At 42.6% G+C, this 20704-nt stretch overlaps 1 protein-coding gene across 4 annotated transcripts in view; it reads left to right on the top strand.

Moving 5' to 3' along the window:
* Positions 1–1631: 1631 nt before the first annotated feature.
* MACROD2 (mono-ADP ribosylhydrolase 2) overlaps positions 1632–20704 on the top strand; it is a 942372-nt gene continuing 923299 nt past the window's right edge. For 2 of the 4 annotated variants that reach the window (XM_069787545.1, XM_069787544.1), the window contains exons 1-2: positions 1688–1957; positions 6550–6666. In XM_069787545.1, the coding sequence (XP_069643646.1) occupies positions 1912–1957; positions 6550–6666 (163 nt within the window). In that variant the 5' untranslated portion in view covers positions 1688–1911. Of the gene's footprint in view, positions 1958–6549; positions 6667–20704 lie in introns of all 4 variants that reach the window. The other 2 variants (XM_069787543.1, XM_069787546.1) reach the window with 2 other exon arrangements.

The following is a 20704-nucleotide window of genomic DNA, read 5'->3' as shown; positions in this document are numbered from 1 at the left end:
CTATCATTTTTATTATTAAGATGAAAAAACTGTGCTTGGGCTACCAAAGCACATCACCTGGGCCAAGTGAAGAAATCAAGATAGAAGATAGTAACACACCCTTAGGAGGTGATCTAATACGAATATTTAAATATGCTTTGTAAAGAGGAATCTTAGTCTGATTTTTAACTGGTTAAAAGGTAAACTCCAAGTGCTCCCTTGCATCAGTAAGTGTGATAAGACTCAGGATTTTGCTGTAATGAATTGTACTACGACCTAAGACTAATGATAATAGTAGAGGTGCTAATGTGTTTGTTTATCAGAAACTATAAGAAAAGAACTTGAAAGGTTGCTATGATGTGCCTCACCTTTCCTTGTTACCGGTCACGCAAAAGAGTGTATCACCAAAGAAAAACCCGTTCTTGACCAGAAGGTGTACATAAGATCCTCTCTGTATGATTTAGCTGAAACGGTACCTTTTTCATGTGGACAGATGTGGACACCTTCATACACTTGACTTCAACCTGATGTCTACGTCCCATCGTGAACTACTCTTTATAGGTAAAGTTGTGTTGGTTCGGAAGCATTACGAGGCAGATGAAGGCCGTGAGGATGTCCTTTCTCACCCCAATTCCTCGTAACTCCTGCGAAGCTCCAAGTTAAGCACCTGCCAGCACCTGCTGTGTTCCAGGGCCAAATCCGTTCACCTGCACGAGGAAGGGCCTTTACCTCCACATGGATGCAAGTGAAGCTAAGAGGATCCGTACAGCTGGAGGGAAGCTTATATATTTATTTCTTTAGTCTACAGAAGTTTACGTATTTATTTAGACAAGGAGAAAAATTAATCTCGGTAAGGAAAATGGAGGAGAGTGAAGGAGGTGCCCAGGCGCGCCTTCCCCAACCTTCGGTACCCGGGGAGACACTGACCTCGCTCGAGGTGTGGGTCTGAAGCGGCCGTTTTTCACAGCAACGGCGCGGGGAGATCAAAGCGCCTACACGCGAGTGGAGCCGCCTGCTCCCTCTAACCTCAGCCCGGCACCTATGTTTAAACCGACCGCGGCAGTCGTTTCCCCCTCGTACCGAGGCGCCCGGGCCGGCTGCGCTTCCAGTCCCGCTGCGGCGACGGCGTCCCCCACGCGCGACAGGGGAAGGCCGGGAGACGCTCCGGGGCCGGAGCGCTCGGCTAGGCGGGGCGGGTTCTGCCGGGCCCCGCCGCGCCCGGCCCCGGCCCGCAGGCCGCGCTCTCGCCGGGCCCAGACGCCGTCGCTTAGCAACGGCTCCCACCCTCCCGGCCAATCGGCGGCGCACTCGGTAACGGCCGGCAACCCGGAAGCAGAGGGCGCTCTGCCCCGCCCCCACGGAGGAGTCGGGGCGGGGGGCGGTGGCGGCCGGCGGGACGGCGACCGGGTGCGGGGGGGGTGGGGTGGAACGGCCCGCTCCCGCCCCGTGGGGGCACCGAGCGCGGCGCGGCCGCCGTCACCGCCGCGCAGAGCGGCCACTGTCGCACCCAAGCACTCACCACACCTGCTCGCCCCGGCGGCCCCCCCACCCCCCCCAACCCAGCACCGCCGTCCGCCCCGCCACCGCGCTCAGGCCTCTCCCGGCCGGTACGCGCGCCGGGCCGGGTCCGGCGGCGGCAGCGGCGGCGGGCGGAGGAGGGGGCTGCTGAGCGGCGTCTGCCGGAGCCAACGGGCGGCGGGGAGGGGGGCGGGCGCTGCGGGGGTGTCGGGTTAGAGCGAGGCGTGACCCAGCTGACGGGCGCCGTGCGGAGCCGGGCGGCGGGCGCGGAGCCGAAGCCGGCGGGGCGCGGGAGCGGCAGCAGCAGACAGCGGCGCGCGGCGTCGGTAGCGGTCGGCTCTGGCGCGGCGTCTCGTCCACCCCCTCGTGAGCCTGGGGAACCTGCAGCTCAAAGCCGCCGCCAGCCACACCACCATGTACCCCGGCAACAAGCGGAAAAAGCTCTGGCGGGAGGAGAAAGGTATTACCGCCCTTCCCGCCTCCCGGTACCGGGCCCGGGCCCGCTTCTCCCGCCTTTACCTCACGTTGAGTCGTGGGGGGAGGGCGGGTAGTGTGTGTGTGGGTCCCGTCCCCTCAGAGCAGCTGTCGCCTCGCCGGGGGGGTGTCCGGCGGCGCTTCCCGCTGCCCGGGGCTGAGGGACGGGGTGGGGGAGGGGTGCGTGTGTGCGCTCCGTGCTCTCCGCCCTTGCCCCTGAGGTCTCCTACCTGAAACACTCCCAAATCCCGCACACCTGGGGTGCGTCCCTCCGCCGCGTGTGCGGGATTTGGGGGTGTTCCCCGCCCCTCGGTTATTGCTGACTAACTTTGCCTGTAAGGAGAGGGGCCTTGGGGCTGAGGGGAGCGAGGGGGGGCGGAGGATAACGGCCCCTCTCCTGAGGGCTTCCCGCCCCTAAGTCACCTTGTGGAAGTCTTTCAGGTCGAAAAGTTCGGCACATAACGTCAAAACGTGCCTTTTTTCATTTTAATGCGCCTGCGTTCCAGGGAAAACGTGGTTTATTGGTATTACTGGTGTAATGCACTTAAGTTTAGCTACTAGCGTTGATGACCCGGGGTGAAATGTTTGGGGTATGGGGGCTCTCAAAGCACATACGCCCCTGGTAGGAAACATTTATTCCTTTTATTTTTTTTAAGGACCTGCACCCTGTGTAGTCTCAGTTTATAAAACCCCAACCAAACTCCAAAGCGTGAAAACTGTGGGACAAGCATTTTATGCAGACCTTGCCATTTTGATACTTTATCTTGATCACGTGGAGAGCAACGTAAAAATAAAGAGAAATTTACACAGTGGAAGCATAATATTTACATTGGCTAGGAGGAAACGATTCTTGCCTGGCGGGTTTACAAATAATCTAGAAATATACAAGGAGGAGAGAAGAACAACAAAAACATATGAGTGGTTTGTATTTTAAGTTTTCTTTCTCTTCTTCCATCACTGCTACGACTGTGTGTGTATTTCAAGCCAAGGAAGCAGAAGACCAGCTCTGAGGATGAGATTAATCCTTTTTGTCTGTGGCAGAAATCAGGTGCACGTTTCTAAGGAAAAATTGTTAAAACACAAATAAACTGATCTCTCTGTAGGTTAGCTGCTCCTGTCAAACTCTTCTCAAACGAAGTGAGTTTTGTTGCTTACTTTTTTTCTTTCAAAAGTGTCTTCCAAGGCATGTTTCTATAGTTAAGCTGAGGCAACAAATTTCTACCAGATGTTTTAAATTTCTGTTTTCTCCAGGGAAGATACTGTTAAATCTTCTCAGGCATTGCTTATGTGTGATCAATTGTAACTGACTTTCCCTGTGCAAGTCCTTAATGCTGTATGTCGTTACCTTAAAAAAAAATAATGCTGGTTTTTGTACTGGGGGTAGATAGGGAAAGGTTTCTAGTAGGCTCTGGTGAGTGTTGCCATTACTCCCACTTGTCTCTTCCAGCTCTGCTGTTGTCTGTGTGAATTCATAGCCTGCCTGGCATGTGAACTTGAACCCTTGGTAAGGAGGGTTGAGTGGAGGGCCTGGAGAGTAAGCTGGAAACCTGACCTGCAGGCACGCTTTTGTTTTCTTAGTTAGCTATGAGGATGGTGGCCTCCGTCAGTACGGTGATGTTACGAATGCAAACCAGAGCTCACAACTGCTGGCGAGATTTTTCTATCCAGGGCAGCATGTTTGTGAGTGCTGGCTGGCCAGAACTCAATGTCTCTTTGCCTAGTGAGAACAAACAGCATTTGCCAGTCTTCTGCTCCAGTAACTGCTTTCCAGCACCATGCTAATAATGCAGGCCCTGGGTGTTTTGAGTGAGGAGGGCAGAAAAAACTTCCGTGTTTGTAGTTGGCATTGCTCTTCAGCTTGTAGCCCTGTGTGACTGTTCTTACCATGTACCTTCTTTACTAGAGAGGAAAACTATAGAAGCCCACCTTCTTTCCTTCCTACAAAGATTGTACTTTTTGAAATCAAATCTTTTGTTAGGTCTGCCTTTACCTTTCCCAGGCCTGAACCCCTGTAATGCTGGCTGTGCTTGCTGGTTCTACTCTTCCCAGGAAGTTCTGAGTGCAATTGTTCTCAGCCTTTTATATTCTGAAGAACATTTTTTTTTAAAAAAGAAAATGCACTGATTGCTAAATATTGAGTTCAAACCCACTGACAATACACTTGCTTTTCTTAATTACTTTCTTGGTAATTAAGGATTGGCCCATGTTATCCCAGGGAGGATCTTGCTTGAGGACACCTGAAACAGAGTTGCACTGGGACTGGAGTTGATTTCACAGCCTTAGACACAGGACTGGTCTGCCCACAAACTTTCAAAGGCGATTCATAAAGCTACAGGCAGAAAACTGTATTTGCAGCTAAAGCTGTTGGAAGCATTTTCCAGGAGGTTTGTGTATGATTAGAACCCAGTTTAAGTTCTTGCTGCTGACTTGCAAGAGCAAAGTTTTGTAAAACCTTCTTACAGAGAGGAACTTGTGTTTTGAAGGCACAGAATTGGCCCTGTAACCTCTTCAGCAAAAGGCAGTTAAACTTCCTCTGCTTGTCAGTCCCTCAAACCTGACATGCACAAGCACACAGTCTCTCAGGTTTGCCTTTCTGTAGTATGTCTAATGTGCATGTTAAATACTTGGTGGTTTGTATGCTTGAAGAAAGTGGAGTTAAGTGCGTTATCTGTTGTGCATAATGGCAATCCTAATCACATTAGCTTTACTTTTGCATTTGTAAATATGCAGTTAAGATACTGAGCCTGAATAATGGGAGAGAAATTTCTTTGCCAACTGAAGAAATCAGTAATACTGTCAAAAATATCAAAATAAACTTATTTTTATAAGGGAACCTGTGCTCAAAACCTGCCTTTGATTATTGGACTGTGCTGATTGCAGCCTGCATAATTAGGAGACTTTATTTTGCAAAAAAAAATAAAATCCCAAACCCACTGAAAGTGATCTTCTTTTTCTTTCTTTAAAGTTTAGATCTGAGAAGCAGTTTCCATGTTCAACTCACTGCTCCTTCAGCTTGAGATGAAAATAGTCTTTTCGTGGCCATCTAGTCCTTTATGCCAAAGTCATATAATAAGGGTCTAGTCCTCCCTTACACACCTAAAAACTCTTGAATTGTCAAAGGGTGTTTATTACTGATTAATGTGTCAAGAAAAACTATTAGTATGGTAATAGTAGTACAGTGCCACCGGTGAAAACAGATTCAGAAACTTGATTAGTGTGTGGGTGTTGTGATACTCTCTATAGTTTGGGGTTTGTCGTTTTGGTTTTTTTTTCCTTCCCTTTTGGAAGGGGAAAAGCTCTGCATCCTGTGCTGAGCTAATACTACGCACTGATGGGATGGGAAGGGAGAAGATGTGGCTGCAAAAATCGGGTGCAGGGTCTTGCTGAAGTGCTGGGGTTTGCAGTGTTGGGTTATTGGGCTGTTTTTTTTTCTTATCTTAGAACTTAGTCCATTTATAGCAAGGTCTGAAGAAGAGTAAAGTTGGCAGTAGCCATCATAATGATACAATCTTGGAGGCTTTGCTTTTCACTAAATGTTTGAAAAAAGATGTGGTAACTTTCTCAGGAGAAAACAACCACCCATATGTGTTTTAGTGTGGTAACCAAGTGTGTCACATTAAAGCTCAAATAAAAATCTCTAAAGCTTAACCCATGCTGCTCACTGTAAACCCACCTTCTGTTTTGCAGCACTTGAAATCCAGCAGATGGAGTTCATGCTGATCCTGGTCTGCTTTGTAGAAACATGTTTAGTCAGTGGATGGCAGTGGGCTTCCCTAGCGCTTGGGATTATGTTGAACCAAAATTTGTCAAACTTACATACTTGTGTTACTCCTGGGTACCTAACAGATACCCTAGTATTTTCTACAGCTGCTGATTTTTGGCCCAAAATGGGATTAAATGCCACTGGATGTGTCTAAAGCAAATGACAGCAGTTTTCTCATGCTGGAAATTACATGCGGAACAAAAAAATGAACCAAACAAAAATGCCTTTCTTATCACCCCAGCCATCTAGAAAGTGGCATAAGGTTTGCTTTAGTTGTTTTTTTCTTTTGTCATATAGTAGCACTTTGTTAATTTCATGCCATGCTCCTTGCTTTTACTTGCTGGCATTGGTAAACTTGTTTCAGTAAAAACGTTTTAATTTTGATCTTCCTAACTTTTCTTTTTTTGAAGTTCTGGTTTGCAAATGCAGCATCTAAAGAATAGACTTTAATACCTGAAAATTCTCTATAAAACAACAATTCCCTACTTAATAAACTTGCTGTTAGTGCTCTGTTCCTTGAATTAAAGTGGCAGCAAGAGGCAGAGTAGCGATGTGGGGAGGAAGTCTGGACAGCCATGAGTGTGGTGAAGATGCATTTCTTCTTGCTGAACTGGGATATCCAGAAATAGGTGCATGCAGTTGTTTAGATGCTCCATGTTTAGCTCCTATTACTTGTAACTCATTGAATCATCTGTTCTTGGTTCTCTCAAATGGCATTTAATTGCATCAAGGACACTTAATTGGTCACTACTTGGCTAATATGCAAGAATATATGAAAGCTTGCAAACCCTTTTTTATTTCTTTCCCCTAAACAGAGCGTTTGCTGAAGATGACCTTGGAAGAAAGACGCAAAGAGTACTTAAGGGATTATGTTGCACTGAAAAATATTCCAACATGGATGGAAGATTTAAAAAGTAAGAGCGAAAGTGATGGTAAGTGAAACAAGGGAATCTTTTTAAATACAGACCATTCCGTTTTTTCAGTCTGAAGTTACTTTCAGGAGGGCCAAGGCTTAGAACCCCTGTTGTTACTAACAGTGGCAGCCTAAAATGAGGACAAGAGCACTTTGGGGGCAGGAAGAAGAAACCCCAACACAATTTCTTAAAGCCCCACTGGTGTCCACTAATTCAGCAAGTAGCCACAGGCAGAGTCATAATAACACTGATACCTTTAAGTGTGTAAAATAGCTATTCTCTGCATGAGTCTTACTTTCCAGATACTCTAGCAGTCAGCCGTGCTTAATGAACTTTGTCGTTGAAACTTAGCAAGCATAATGATATGGGGAATCTGGGCAAAATAGTGTTGTTCTTGTAGGTGGCTGAAAAGCAGAGGGGAAGTGTGCAAGTTGTGTTGTTTTCTGAAAATCCAGAAACGGGAGAAGATTGGATTTGAAGCTTCTCTTACTTATGGTCCTGCCTGCTTTCTTGGGCTGAGGAACGTCAGCCTGCCTGGATTAACTCCCCTTCTCTTACCCTATGCAGCCTTATCACGGTTATGATCACCAGTAGAGTTGTCTAAATACTTGCAGTGAAGGCTGACCAAAAATGAGAATCTGATTCACTTGGCGAATTCAGTATTCTGTAAGTAATTCTGTAATAGTGCCTTGTTCTTCATCTAGGTCTCTTTCATCCACACAAGTATGTGGAAGAAGAGGGACTTCTGAGCTGGTTTCCTTTTCCTTTTTTCTTTCTGTGTCTTGTTATCCTACTTGGCTGAAGCTTATGTTTTTTGGAGGAGGATCTAACTGCGAGACCCAAGGTGTTGCCTGCTTCTGCAGATACAGGACTAGTTTTCTGACCCTTTTGTTATTGTTAAGGGCAAATACTGACCTGTGTGGACAGGTGTGTAGAGTAATCTTGTGGCTGCAGGTGAACATGGTCTTTATGATAATACTGCAGGTGAGATGAGGCCTGGAACTGATCAGCTGTTTTAAATAAAATGGGAAAGCTGTAACACTTACTTTAGCACAGTCTGGAGGAGCTGACAGATTTGCAAATGCCATTGTCATAAACAACTAATGCTATCATCTACTCCAAAAAGCATCTTTAATGAGTTTGAAGTGAAAACATGTCTGCGGTTGCTGAGCTCTTCAATGCTGATGAGTAGTTGTATTACAACAGTACACATTGACCTCTTTCTCCCATTAGAGTAGGTCTTTTATATCTTACAACATCAAGAAGCCTGCCCATCTGGAAAACAAATGCTGCATAAAAATAAAAAAGATTACCTGACTTCTTCAAAGTTCATTTTGGAGGCCTGTGGTATATGGGGATGTGCAGTATATCATGTGGTTTAACTGTGAGACTCTTTACCCGTTCTAGCCTAAACTATGTTTTTATTCTAACTACTCTCAGATTCTGTATAACGTGTTAGAATTCACAGATCTTGTATTACTTGGGCTGCTGAACGTGACAAGGTGCGGATTTATGTTGTGATTGCTGTTACACTTCACATAAGCAAAATGTCAGTGTCTAATATGTGGGTATTGAATCATGGCAGTGGCGAATTTATTTTTTTGTAGCTGCTCTTGCATTCTTTCTGTTAGTACCTAGTACACTGCAAAAAAAATGCTGGAAGGTAAAAGTTGTGTTGAAACACTTCTCTGCTACTTGAAGCTTTTGTTACACAGTACGTTCAGGAGAAAATATCCATAGCACTTGTTTTCTTTGATGTATTTGTTGTAAATAAGCCATGTGGAATAGTGAAGTTCTAGAATGTTGAAATGCTTCAACGTTTCAACTGATCAGTACTGTTAAAAGAAATATGTATATTAATGTGACTGTTACTGCATCTGTTTCAAACTTTTATTTCCCTTAAATATTGACCCCACTTTGAAGGTATCAAGAGTGTGTAAGAACTGTCTTTCTGAGCTGAAATACAAAAAAAAAAATTAGAATTTATGTCGTCTTGCTGATGAGAACTTCTGCTCCATATACTGGGACATACAGAGGGAAACTGGTACAACCTAAACAAGACTCTGGAGAGAGCAGATGAAACCCCAGATATGATGAAACTGGTGATGACTTGACAATGTCATGCCGGAGTTCTGCTGTTTTCTACAAGTGAAAGGCTACTTCTTGCAGTACAAACTATAGAGGTCTGAAGGTGGGGGCTGGGAGGGAGGCCTGAGGGGGGGGGGAGGAGAGAATCCTCTGCATGTTTGACAAGCCAAAACAACAACTGAATGTGGAAAAAATTCTTTATCGTTTACTTCCAACACTGCATACAGTGGAAAAAATGACAGATTGATTAGTAAAGTGTGGAGTGGCTGTTCAGGAAGTGATGAGGAGAAATCAAGAAAGGAACCAAGAACAAATAAAGTGATGCAAGTTCAATCAATCTGCTGCTGTAGTAATAAGCTGTAGGAGAAGGGGAGAGCATCTGGGCTGGCAATAGTCCCTGTAGATAATCAACTGGAGATTAAGGGTGTTCAGTAATGCACAAATTTTTGTACTGACTGTTAGGAAAAATTGCGTGAACAATAGAAAAGCTTTATGGTACCCATTTTTAAATGTGATGACTCACTGGAGGGTGTTAGGAGACTCCAGTTAGGCACATGTTTTTGTTATACGGATGTCTAACAGAAGATTGAGAAGTCTGTGTGCACAACTGCTGAAACTGAAATGACCTAAAAGGTTCATGTTGGGAAGGAACCAACCTGACTGCCGTGATATCTCTGCATGCTATTTATTGACAAGTTCGGAGAACACAGTTTGTGGAGGAAAGTATTTCTGCCCCACCCCTCCTCCTGCACCCTTTGGTATGAAGTTGTGTTCAGAACTAAATTCTGAAGAAAACCAGTAAAGCTTGGAATAAGTTGATATTAAGGTGAATTTTGGTGAGGCTGGAAGCCTTTATAACAGAGGGATGTGTAATGGCGTAAAGGCTTTTGAGGAGTGAAGTTAGGGAATTCTGAACGCCAGCTGACAAGGGCTTTGTCATCTTTTATGGCAGCAAAGCTGTTTGAAAACATTTGGAAGTTGACAGCAGCTGTGTATAGTTTTTGTCTTTGTTTTGCTCTTCTGTGACTAAAAACCCTATGATTTTTGCAGGACTCCTTGTATGGACATGGTTAGTCATAAGAAATTAAGTTGGTGTGTGTTTTGGCATGGAATTTGGTCAATATTTCTGATAAGTTTTGATTTGGGGGGGGGGGGGTGGGTGGAGGGGGCAATGTGGAATTTGGGGATTAAGTCCTGTACCCACTGCTTTGAATTGAGGGAAGCAAGCTGATGTGGGTACGTGCATTTCCAGAAGGACTATGTTGTCAGCACCCCTGGTTGTTGGATGGGTTTTGGTGTACAACTTGCCAGGCTGCACAAGTGGACCTCAGAGATCAAGTATCATAACACTATCCCTTTTCCTTCCACTGCTGTTACTAGCAAGTGGCCCTCTTTAATGTCAGAGGGGATGGTAGGAAGGGAAAAAAATTCTTGTTCTTGAAGTAGTTCTGTAAACGTAAGCTTTCTTTGCTTTAACCACATTTATTAAGGAAATGAGGAGTTGTCCACTTTGGAAACGAAGAATGAGCCTGTCATACAGGGTTGGCTAGCTCGTATATACTGTAATCCATCGTTCCTCCCACTTCTTATCCTTCAGATACACCAAAGGCAGACACATCTCATCTGTTCTGTTACGTACATTGAAGTAGAGTTCCTTCCTGACAACATGCGAATAATGGACTTGTTTTCTGAAGCTCTGGAATTTGTATACCTTTATTTCAATGCTATCTATTGTATACCACTTTATGTTAGGCATTCACGCTGTACAGCAATGGTAGCTTATATTTTGTGATGCTTGGTGAATAAGATGTCACAACATAGACTAATAACTAGAGTGTTTTTTGAAGTTAAATGCATATATTAGCTTTTTCTTTGGTACACAGTTATTCCCAAAGATGTCTTTACTCTTCAGTGGGGAATGTGAGAGATGACTTCAGAAAACATTTTCCTGAAAGCTTTTTGAAAAGTTAGGGTCTCGGGAATTCTGTTGTCACTGAGTTTGTATGTCACTGGTAGAAAAAAGTTTTGTCGCATTAACAGGTTAATTCAGAAAATGGAATAAATTATATGGTTTAACTCATGGCAGCTGACAGTCCTGCTGACTCTCACAGCCTCTGGGATTCATTGGTATAGCAGTGGTGCCAAGAAAACAGCAAATTCAGGTGATGGTTTAAAGATCTTTGCTAATGGTAAGAACTACTTTTGATTGGATGAATTTACAAAGGATGGACACAGTAACTGTTGGGTTTTTTTATTTTTGTTTAAGATGAAATGCCATGAAAGGTCTGCAGTCCTTTTTTTAAGCAAGTTGAGAAGTATGTTTAGATGTTTTGGCATCCTCTGTATTTTCTTAATCTGCAATATTTTTAGAAAATTATATGGTTCAACTGTATTCAAATTAATCTACTTTTAACACTGAGGGTTTTATGTATAATAGTAAGGTTTAGATTTAATAAAACTGTCTTTTGTACTATGAATCTCTAGCTTTCTAAATATTCACGGTGAGTTGACACAAGATTATAGAGACAAAGCATTTAGATGAGCTACTTGAAATGCTTCATCCTAAAAAGAAAATGTGTGGTAATACTGAGCTCTGTTGACCAGCATTTCTTGAGATGGTTAACTATCCACAGGTAATACTGGGTTCTTCAGAGCATCTCCATGTGGCCCTGTTTGATGTGAATATCTGTCCTGCAGGACCAGGAATCAAGGTGATGATCATCAAACAGCCTTTGGAAAGTAATGCCACTGCTAAGCTGCAGTGAAATTAAGCCAGGTGTCTACAATTGAGAAATAGCATCTCTTTAAACCATTCATTATTTTCAGTGAGTTATACAGAAAAAGAAATTATGTTCTACTAGAACATTAAGGTTGTCAAAAGTTGCCCAACAAGCAATGAATTGTTTGTAATAGCTACTTGAAACCAGTATGCTTCAAGACTATCCCCCCACCAAAAAAACAAGTCCATCAGCTTGCGTTATCTTTTTTCTTATAGTGACTTTAACAACTGTGTTCAGAACAGATTTCTAGTTGAGTGACAAGGATGAAAGTAAGTCGAGACACCTTAGCTCAGTGTGATCCTTGCTACCTGTCAGTTAAAGAAAACAGTGGTTTTGCTACTGAAACTCTTTGTTTGGTTAAATTCACAGTACAGCAGTTTTTCTGCTAAGTTCACAAAGAAAACCCCAATAACTTGTGTGCCACAGTTCAGGATCTCCTGGTATTACCTGTGGCCTTGAATGTTATTTCCAGCTTCACTTAAACTCAGTGCTGTATTTGGTTTTGTCCTTTCTTTTCATATATTGGCATGCTGTTTTGTCACTCACGCTAAAGATTTTATAACAAGGTTTCTTGAAGTCTAGTGTGTTTAAGGGTAGAAAGCTGTGTTATTTAGATGCATGTGGAGATCACTGCTTATTGCTGTGTATAATAGCTGGGGGAGTTCCACTAAAAGACTAACATCTGTGGCTTCTATGAATTGTGTGAAGATCATGGTAATGAAGTATTTTGAATGCTTAGGAAATGATGTGTTTTTTGTGGAAGTGGCTATAAATCTGTTTGCTCATTTCTGTTGCCTGTCCATGTTATACATGTGTTAAGGAAGCAGCAAAGGAATTGGAGTGGTACCAACAGCAAGCCATGTTTGCAGCTTTTTAGTCTATTCTAAAGGTGTCCAGGAGTTTGCATGCCTGTAGCATAATGCAGAGTGACTTTAAGGCCAAGGTAGTTTGTTTGGCTGCAACAGATATCAAAGGCTGCCAGAGCAATAGGGAGTAACTGGAACCCTGTGTGCTCTGCTTCTCCCAGCCTCTTGGCTGCCCTTTGGGGACCTGTCCTGAACAGATGCAAAGCTGCAGAGTGGTACAAATCTGACCATGTAATCTAGTGACCCCACACACCTTTCTGTCTTCCTAAACATACACCTCAGCTATTCTTTTTCAAAGATAGCCTTGCACAGCACAGAGATGGGAAAAACTCTTCAGGTGCAAGTTTACTTGAGTGTAAAGTGAGAAATAACCTTTGGTGGGGTGGGGAAGGGAGGGGTGTTTGTTTTTAGAGGCAAGAATTCCTATGTAGTTAATGATATCCCTGATACAAGTGGATAAATCAGTGTGTTTAGTATGGTGGGGGAAGAAATCTACAGTAAACAAAAAGAACCAGTATTTATTCAATTGACCTTGTAATTCTCTGGTGAGCTGCATGCATATAACCCTTATAGCATGGATTAGCTGTGAAAGAAATGACGCTTGCGTTACAGTTTTCTTTACAATGGTTTTGGGGAAAACATGCCCTTTTTACAAGGGTGTGTAGTGACAGGACAAGGGGTAATGGCTTTAAACTGAAAGAGGATAGATTTAAATTACATGTAAGGAAGCAGTTCTTTACTGTAGGGGTGGTGAGGTGCTGGAACAGGTTGCCCAGAAAGGTTGTGGATGCCCCATCCCTGGAAGTATTCAAGGCCAGGTTGGATGGGGCTTTGAGCAACCTGGTCTAGTGAAAGGCGTCCCTGCCCATGGCAGGGGGGTTGGAACTAGATGATCTTTAAGGTCCCTTCCAACCCAAACCATTCTGTGATTTATGAAAAACAAAAAAAATCTTTCTTTTAGCAAGTGAGAGATGATTATTGAAAAGCAAAAAATCAGCTCTGTTTATATAAAGAACACATAATCCAGTATGGCTAATACTCTCCCTAAGAAGGTAAATCACTTCTCTTTGATGTAATTAAGATGATTTCTTTTTAAGCTGCTGTTCCATGATTTTTTTTTTTAACAAGTTAACTTACACACAGTGTTAAGATTATACAGGTCCTTGATAGAGTTATCATTTTGTGGCCCTTTTGCATGCAGCTGAGAGAACTCTCTTATCTCCAGTGGCAGCCAGCTCCTCGAGGGGCAAGACCTAACCATAGGAAGGGATGCTGCTCTCAGCAATAGATTAGTATCCTTATTGAAGCTTCACAAGCTCTTAATGTGTTTTAGGGAGTAACAGGTGGAGATGCAAAGGGAAGTTAAGCACATCTTTGCCAGAAAGCATATTTCTAATGTTTAAGTGCTGGTGACGTGAATCTTGACCAGATTAATAACTCCCAAGCTTCTGTCCCATGCAATATGAGAAACAATAGGGGTTTTTTGTAGCTACTGAACATCACTGTGCACTGAAATTTTGCACAGAGATCCCTAAGGAAGTGCTAACCAGAGTTAGAAAGTCCAGATGATGCAGTGTGCTGTTGAGCTGGTAGGCTCATTCAGAGTGTGAGGAAGGATGGCTTTAGCAGTAGTGATGCTTTGTGTAAGTTTGTATTTGCTGTTCCTCAGAAACTGTTGAGAAAGTGTAATGTGTCTTAAGTTCCAGCCTGGAGTTTTTCAGTGGCTGACTGTTCTCATATTCAAGACTACTAAGGGAAAGAAGAAGAGTAACTTTTTGAGTGAGATAGTTTAATATATGTGGGGGAAAAGTAATAGGTTATACATCTCGGTGTCCAGTAATTTGTGTTTATATATATGTCTGTCTTCTCTCCTTTGATTTTTTTTTTTTTCCCCTCCTGCTTTTTGTCCATAAAGGAGGAGTTCCTTTTGAGCATGGGAAGCTCCTTTTGAGCACGGGGGATTGCAGGATCAAATCCCCAAATTTCTTGCTCTACAAAGACAGTTTCAGTAAGTCATCTAGCTTTGCTCAATATGGTAGCTTGGCTAAAGCCCTAATTTCTAATTTATGATGGATTATGGCATATATCCTCAGTCTTGTGCAGACAGATGTGAGCCAATGTGCCAGCCTGACTAGAAGTCATGTGTCTATGATTAGGTGGAGGCCAAGATCAAACTGTGAAATTGTACCCCTGCATGGCTTACTAGTGTAGACCTTTTGCCGTGTTGACTGACTACATGACTTCGGATATCTTCAATTCAAGGGTAGGTGGAAAAAGCTGATGTCCTCCTGCAGAAAACTGGGAGCCTCTTTTGATGAGACAGTAAGAGACTGGTATGGCTTGTCTTAATTCACTGTACCTTAGATGTCACAGACATTTATGAAGGTGCTGAACTATTGCTTCAACTAGGATTTGCTGCCTGGAGCTAATAATAATTAGTGATCACACAGGGTGGGCCTGTCAACTGTTGCTCTCTGCATGTGGGAGGCTTGTATCAAGTCTGAAAGTTCACCACCACATAAGGATACTGGTTTAACTCTCTTGGTAAGGTGTGGGAATCACTGATGCAGTTGAAGCTCACAGAGCTCTCTGTTTGGATCATATTAACCAACTTTCATGCATAGCTGTGTTTGCTTCATGCACAATTAAACACTTGATTATACATGTGTAAAAAAAACCCAATCGCTGGAAACCAGATAAGCTTGGTTCCCCTTTTTCAGTTCACTAGAGCTGAACTGCTCACCATGTAGAAATGTCTCTAACAAACCAAGTAATATCCAAATAAGTTGTTGTAGTACTTCCTATGTGAAGTGATATGTGGCCCTCTCTATGAGAGGACATCTAGCTGATGTGCTGTTGGAAAATCTGGTTGACACAGAATTCCTCAGCCCTGTAGGAAGTGCTGCATACAGACATGTTTAAGATGCACAGAAAATGTTCTTCTGTGCTGAAAAGAGGGCTTAATGATCCAGTTTAAATATAAACTTCTGTTTTGCACAGCTTTAAAAACCATTGAAATTACAATTTTATGTATGACTCCATTTCACTAAAATATTTCTTATTTAAGTGAAGGGAGGAAGAAGGGGAAGCGTGCTGTTTGTGCACAGAAAAGGTACTGAGACCAGACTTGCAGCTGTTGTGTGTTGGCTTGGCATGTTTGCATAAGTGTGTGTTACAAGGGCCTTTACCAAAGCTTCCAGATGTCTTTTTTTTTTTTTTTTTTTTAGAGAGAGGATGTTATAGAATCTTGCAAAATTAAACTTCTCAGCCTTGTGTTGCTATAGCCAATACATTTATTTCTGAAAGTGGAAGTAGTTCTCTACATGCAGCTTTGCACTAACAGCATCTCTAGGAGTTCATGATCAAACACTGAGTTAGAAAAGACTGCTCTACAGTTTATGAAAGGGATCCTGTCCAAAAGACTTGGTCCACCTGTACTGCGGATATGAAGAAAGTGTAGAACTGGTTGCACATGTGTCTTCCTTTAAAACATTTACCTGCTTTATCCTGCCCTTTGCTTTTTCGCAGAGGCTTGTTTATGCAAATATGGGCCTTTTTGATTCTCTCTTTGGAACTGATGCACAGTCTTTAAAGGTTTTGTAACTTACTTGTTTTTCATTTGCTGCACAAATACAACTTGAAGTTCAACATGCATTGGATTTATTTCTATATGCTTAATGTCACCTTTTTGTTACGAATAAGGTACTCTTCAAAAAGACACTGCTTTCGTACAAACATATTGTATGTTGCAGTGCTGTCCTTTTGTGGGAATACTTGATGAATCTACATCAACTAAAAGCTATCTCCAGACTTCAAGTAACTGTCACTGAGGGTATGGATCAGTTGCCTTTAAAGAAAAAGTAGAGTTCCATTTTTTTCCCCCTTGCTGCATTGCTACTGGAGTTCTTACAGGAGAAGATTTGTAAGTGTTTTGCAAATAAGTAAATCCGGACAGAATAAGCAGTGCACACCAATGTATGCCTATATTGACTTAAGGGCTTTGAGGTTCGGTGTGTCCTTTTTTCCAGGTAGACATGCAGAAGAAGATAAAGCTGTATCTTTCTCCTAACTGCTAGTGAGTTTGTAACTGCTTGTGAGTTTGTATTACTTTCTATTTTTCAAGTCCTTTAAGCAAGTATGACTCGCAACACTAACAGGTCTTGGTAGAGTCCTCTTCAAATACTGAAGATTTTCTTCTGTACCTTGCTGTTTGGATAGAAGCCCTATTGTTTCTTAGGGTAGTAAATTACATGTGATATCTTGGGGAGTAGGGGAGGGGAAAGCTACAAGGTAAGTGTTACCCACCAAGCCTAATGTCTTCATGTGGAAAACATTATCTTTTGTACTTGCATAAAAACTAACCTATCTGTCCCGTGGTACTAGAAAACTAAAGTTCCTGTTCCCATCTGGTAAGCAGTTGTCACTATCTCATGCAGAGAGGTTCTTGAAAGACAATGCCATGAAATATTTGCTGGCAGTTTCACAGAAGTTTTATAGTTGCTGGTAGTAACTTCTTATTTCCAAGCTCCACAGTAAGTACTACAAAAGGCTGTAATGCTCAACTAGAGGAGTTGTTGCTTAGCAATGGTGTAGGGAATTCAAAGCAGCAGAGCACGTAGAGTAAAAATTGTCTGACTGCTTAGTAAGCTAATGAATGAAACCTAATGAAACTGTGGTTTCCCACTATAAACTTATTTTAATTTTGCTTGATACTGTATGTGCTGTTCACACCTATTAAAAATGGGTTTTTACTTCTTGGTAAATAAAATAGATGCTGCTGAAGACCAAACACCTGGTTGCTTGTGAAAAGGCTTTTTTTTTTTTTTTAAGCCAGTTTCTAAAACTGAGTGAAGGAATACTGTGCTGCTAGTGTAAATTTTGGATGAAGGGTCGTGATTATCCCAGGAGGTACTAGATTGATTTGAACATACCAGAAATAGCTGTATGAATGCTGTGACATTACCAAGACACAACTCTTGTAGTGAAGGTGATCTGCTTTGTCTTTGAAGGAATCTAGTGAAGTAGCATCACCTGTAGTCTTCTAGCTTTATTGAAAAGGATCAACATATTTCTGTGAGGCAATGAACAGTGGTCTAAAGGAGTGCAATATGTTTTTCTTCTCAATTTCTATACTTCCATTGTTAATCACAAGCTCTCTGTAGTAGAGGGAGGTTATAAAGTAGGAATTGAGTTGGAGATGATGCAGTGTAGTTCTTGCCTCCATGTGACCTTGGCTGACCATTTAATGTTGCTTCAGTACAACTCACCCTGCCGTTCTGGAAGAAGGATCTGTGTTTCGAAATTCTTGGTATCCCTCCGACTGAGGTACTGATAATCAGGCTTGGGCAAGAAGTTAGTAAATATGCTATCCAACAGCATTTTTATTCCAATATATTGTCACAAATTCTTGAATCCCTCTGAAAGCTCACATTAAAAAAAAGGAAAGCCAAGCCTCAACCAAACCAGACAGTGATTGAATGAGTTTCTTCAAATGCACACAGCAGAGCTCCTTCTGGGTCACAGCTCAACCAGCAGCCATTCCTATGGACCCTAAATCGTGAAATCTTGAGCCAGCAGAAGCAAGCATAGCGACCCTAGCAGCTGGATGCTGACTCTCCAAGTAAACACACAATACCCTAGGGCCTCAGCCTACTTATGTCATGTCTTTGCTGTCACTGTGCATGCTGCTGAAGTGAGAAGACTTTGATTTATGAATTGACAATTGTGTGTCCCTGCAGACCAGGTTGCATCACAAATAAGAATCGAGAATGTATTCCTTTTCTTGTTCTTCTTTGTTATTACTGCTTTCTCAAACTTAGGTTTTCGGTACTTTTGCACTCCATACCAAGTCTTCCCTCATTTTACAAAAACTTCAGAAAAAGGGCAAGTTTCTCCATTCTCTCTCCTTCTTCTTCTCCAAGACTTAAAGGGGTTTTTTTCCTCTCAATTTTGTTTTTGGGGGACATACAGAGCTGTGTGGGATAGACTGAGGAAAAAATTGGGACTTAACACTGTAAGGACTATGCAAGACCTTTGTAGCACAAGAATAATTGCATTTTGCATGGGGTTGTGTGGGTTGTTAGGACTGACTACCTATTTTTTATCAGTTCTCATTGTATACCATGGCTCTTCCATGGCTCCAATTCAGTCCTGCAGCTGAAAAGTAGAGGCTTATATTTACAGCCCTGTTTGTGGGCTGCTGATAGCCATATCACTACATTTATCTGGGGCCAAGTGTGTTAGTTTTGGGCTTTTTGCAGTAGCTTTAGGGGAGTGTGTTATACACTGTTGAACTTGATTATGGTGGGGTTCATTGGATGTGGGCTCCTCAGTTAACCACTGGACATCAAGTGATGCTTACTTCCTCAGATGGGGATATTTCATACCTCCTGAAAAACTGTGAATGGGAGATACCATGACCTCCTGACCTGGAAGATGGAGCAGAGTTCAACATCAGCAAATTTGTCAATGGTACAAAAGTGGGAAGTGTAGTTGATGCACTAGATGAGCCACAAAGATGATGAAGGAACTGCAGCATCTCTTCTGCAAGGGAAGGCTGGGGTTTAGCCTGAGGAAAAGATGCCATCTGATCAATATTTATAAATATATGATGGCAGGGTGTAAAGAAGATGGCTCCAGACTCTTCTCAGCTGTACACAGTGACAGGACAAGGGGCAATGGGGACAAGTTGAAAGCAAGGAAATGCTTTCTGAGCATAAGAAAAGAAACCCACACGCTTACTGTGAGGGTGGCTGAACACCGGAATACATTGCTCAGAGAGGTCATGGAGTCTCAGTCTTTGGAGATGCTCAAAATCCAGCTGGGACAGGGTCCTGGGCAACTTGCTCTGGGTGACCCTGATTTGAGTGGGGAAGTTAGACTTAATCTCTAGAGGTCCCACCCAATCTCATCCGTCTGTCATTCAGGGTGTTTGTATGCCTCACAAGCTTCATACTTGGCTATAGTCCTTGGTTAATCCAATTATGCCACTTTGTAATTAGCTGAAACAGAGCATATTGGCAGAGTGTGCAGCCAGGGAGAAGGTGTTGGTGTTCATCATCAAGTGCCTTTGACTTGTGTATTGTGCTGCATTTTTGGCTAGGTAGAAAGTGGTTTGTCTGCAACAGATGTTTCTTCCTTGTGCTCAGGTTCTGATCTCGTTTAAGTCCAAGAAGTGACAGAGCAAATCTGTACTACAAATCTGAAGTACTAGAGCGCATCTGTGAATGCTTTCCCCCTGGTGATGGAACATATGGAAATAATGCTTATCTTGATTTAGATAAGCAATTGCTTTTCCTGTACAATCATCCACCGCTAGTAGGAGTAGAAGCAGGCACATAATATAGCAGATCTTGCAATCTGTTTTTTCTAGCTTATGCAGAAACAAATGGAATGGAAAGCTGTGTTACATGCGAGGTTAGTAATTGCTAATAGTTTGTCATTTTTAATCTGTACAAGACACTAGTAAAAACAAATCATTAAAAAAAAAAAAAGGCACTGAAGGGAAGAGTGCAGAGTATGTAGCAGAATGATTGCTGCACGTTTCCCTGTGGTCAGATGCACTTTTAAAGCATGCTCAACTTCATTGTTTTTTCAGTAGCCCAAAAAAGTGGAGCAGTGTCCTAGTCCAGCCTTTGCTGAGGATTGTCCTAGGAGTGGAAGGGCTGGCTCTTGTCTGGGGTCGATGTTGGGACTCTTGTGCCTTGCTCGGTTCTTTTCCCAGCGCTGTTTCCAGATCATGTTACAGACTGCTGTTGCAGAAGCCTTCCTTGTGGGGATACACTTTTCTACTAGTAGCTGTTGTAGCAAGGATGAGATAATGGGCAGACCTACTTATTTTTACCTTGAAATTAATTTACTTCCTTCAGCTGTGAATTCTAAAGCTGAGTATAAATTATGAACCTCTGCCATTTTCAGTGTTGTTTCTTGCAATTCAGTCTGTTACACTTATTTTTATGAACTAGAGGAAAAAGACATCATTGTCTGACTTGTTAAACAAAATTTCATTTTAATAGTGCAAGCCTGTGACCCTAGCTGCTGTAAGTCCTTTTCAGTTGTTCTTTGATTTCTTCTCTTACCTGCTTTTGCTCATGGAGTGCCAACAGCCTTTTTCTTTGCTATAGGTATTGCTTTATACTATTGGGCTTTAATAACTACTTTTACTACTTCATGTGTGCTCTATTCTTTCATTATCAAATAGATTTAAAATTAAAATATATTTTTTAACAGAAGCTCTTCCAGCTGTAGGTTTTTCTCTTCCCTTTGGTTGCAAGCTCTTTGGCATTGCTGTAAGGATTTTTGTAATTGGGTGTCTGAGATCTC

The sequence above is a fragment of the Haliaeetus albicilla genome, chromosome 7 (genome assembly GCF_947461875.1).
Source record: "Haliaeetus albicilla chromosome 7, bHalAlb1.1, whole genome shotgun sequence".
NCBI classification, from domain to species: domain Eukaryota; kingdom Metazoa; phylum Chordata; class Aves; order Accipitriformes; family Accipitridae; genus Haliaeetus; species Haliaeetus albicilla.
Note: the sequence above shows the minus strand (reverse complement) of the source record. Positions and strands in the feature narration are given on the sequence as shown.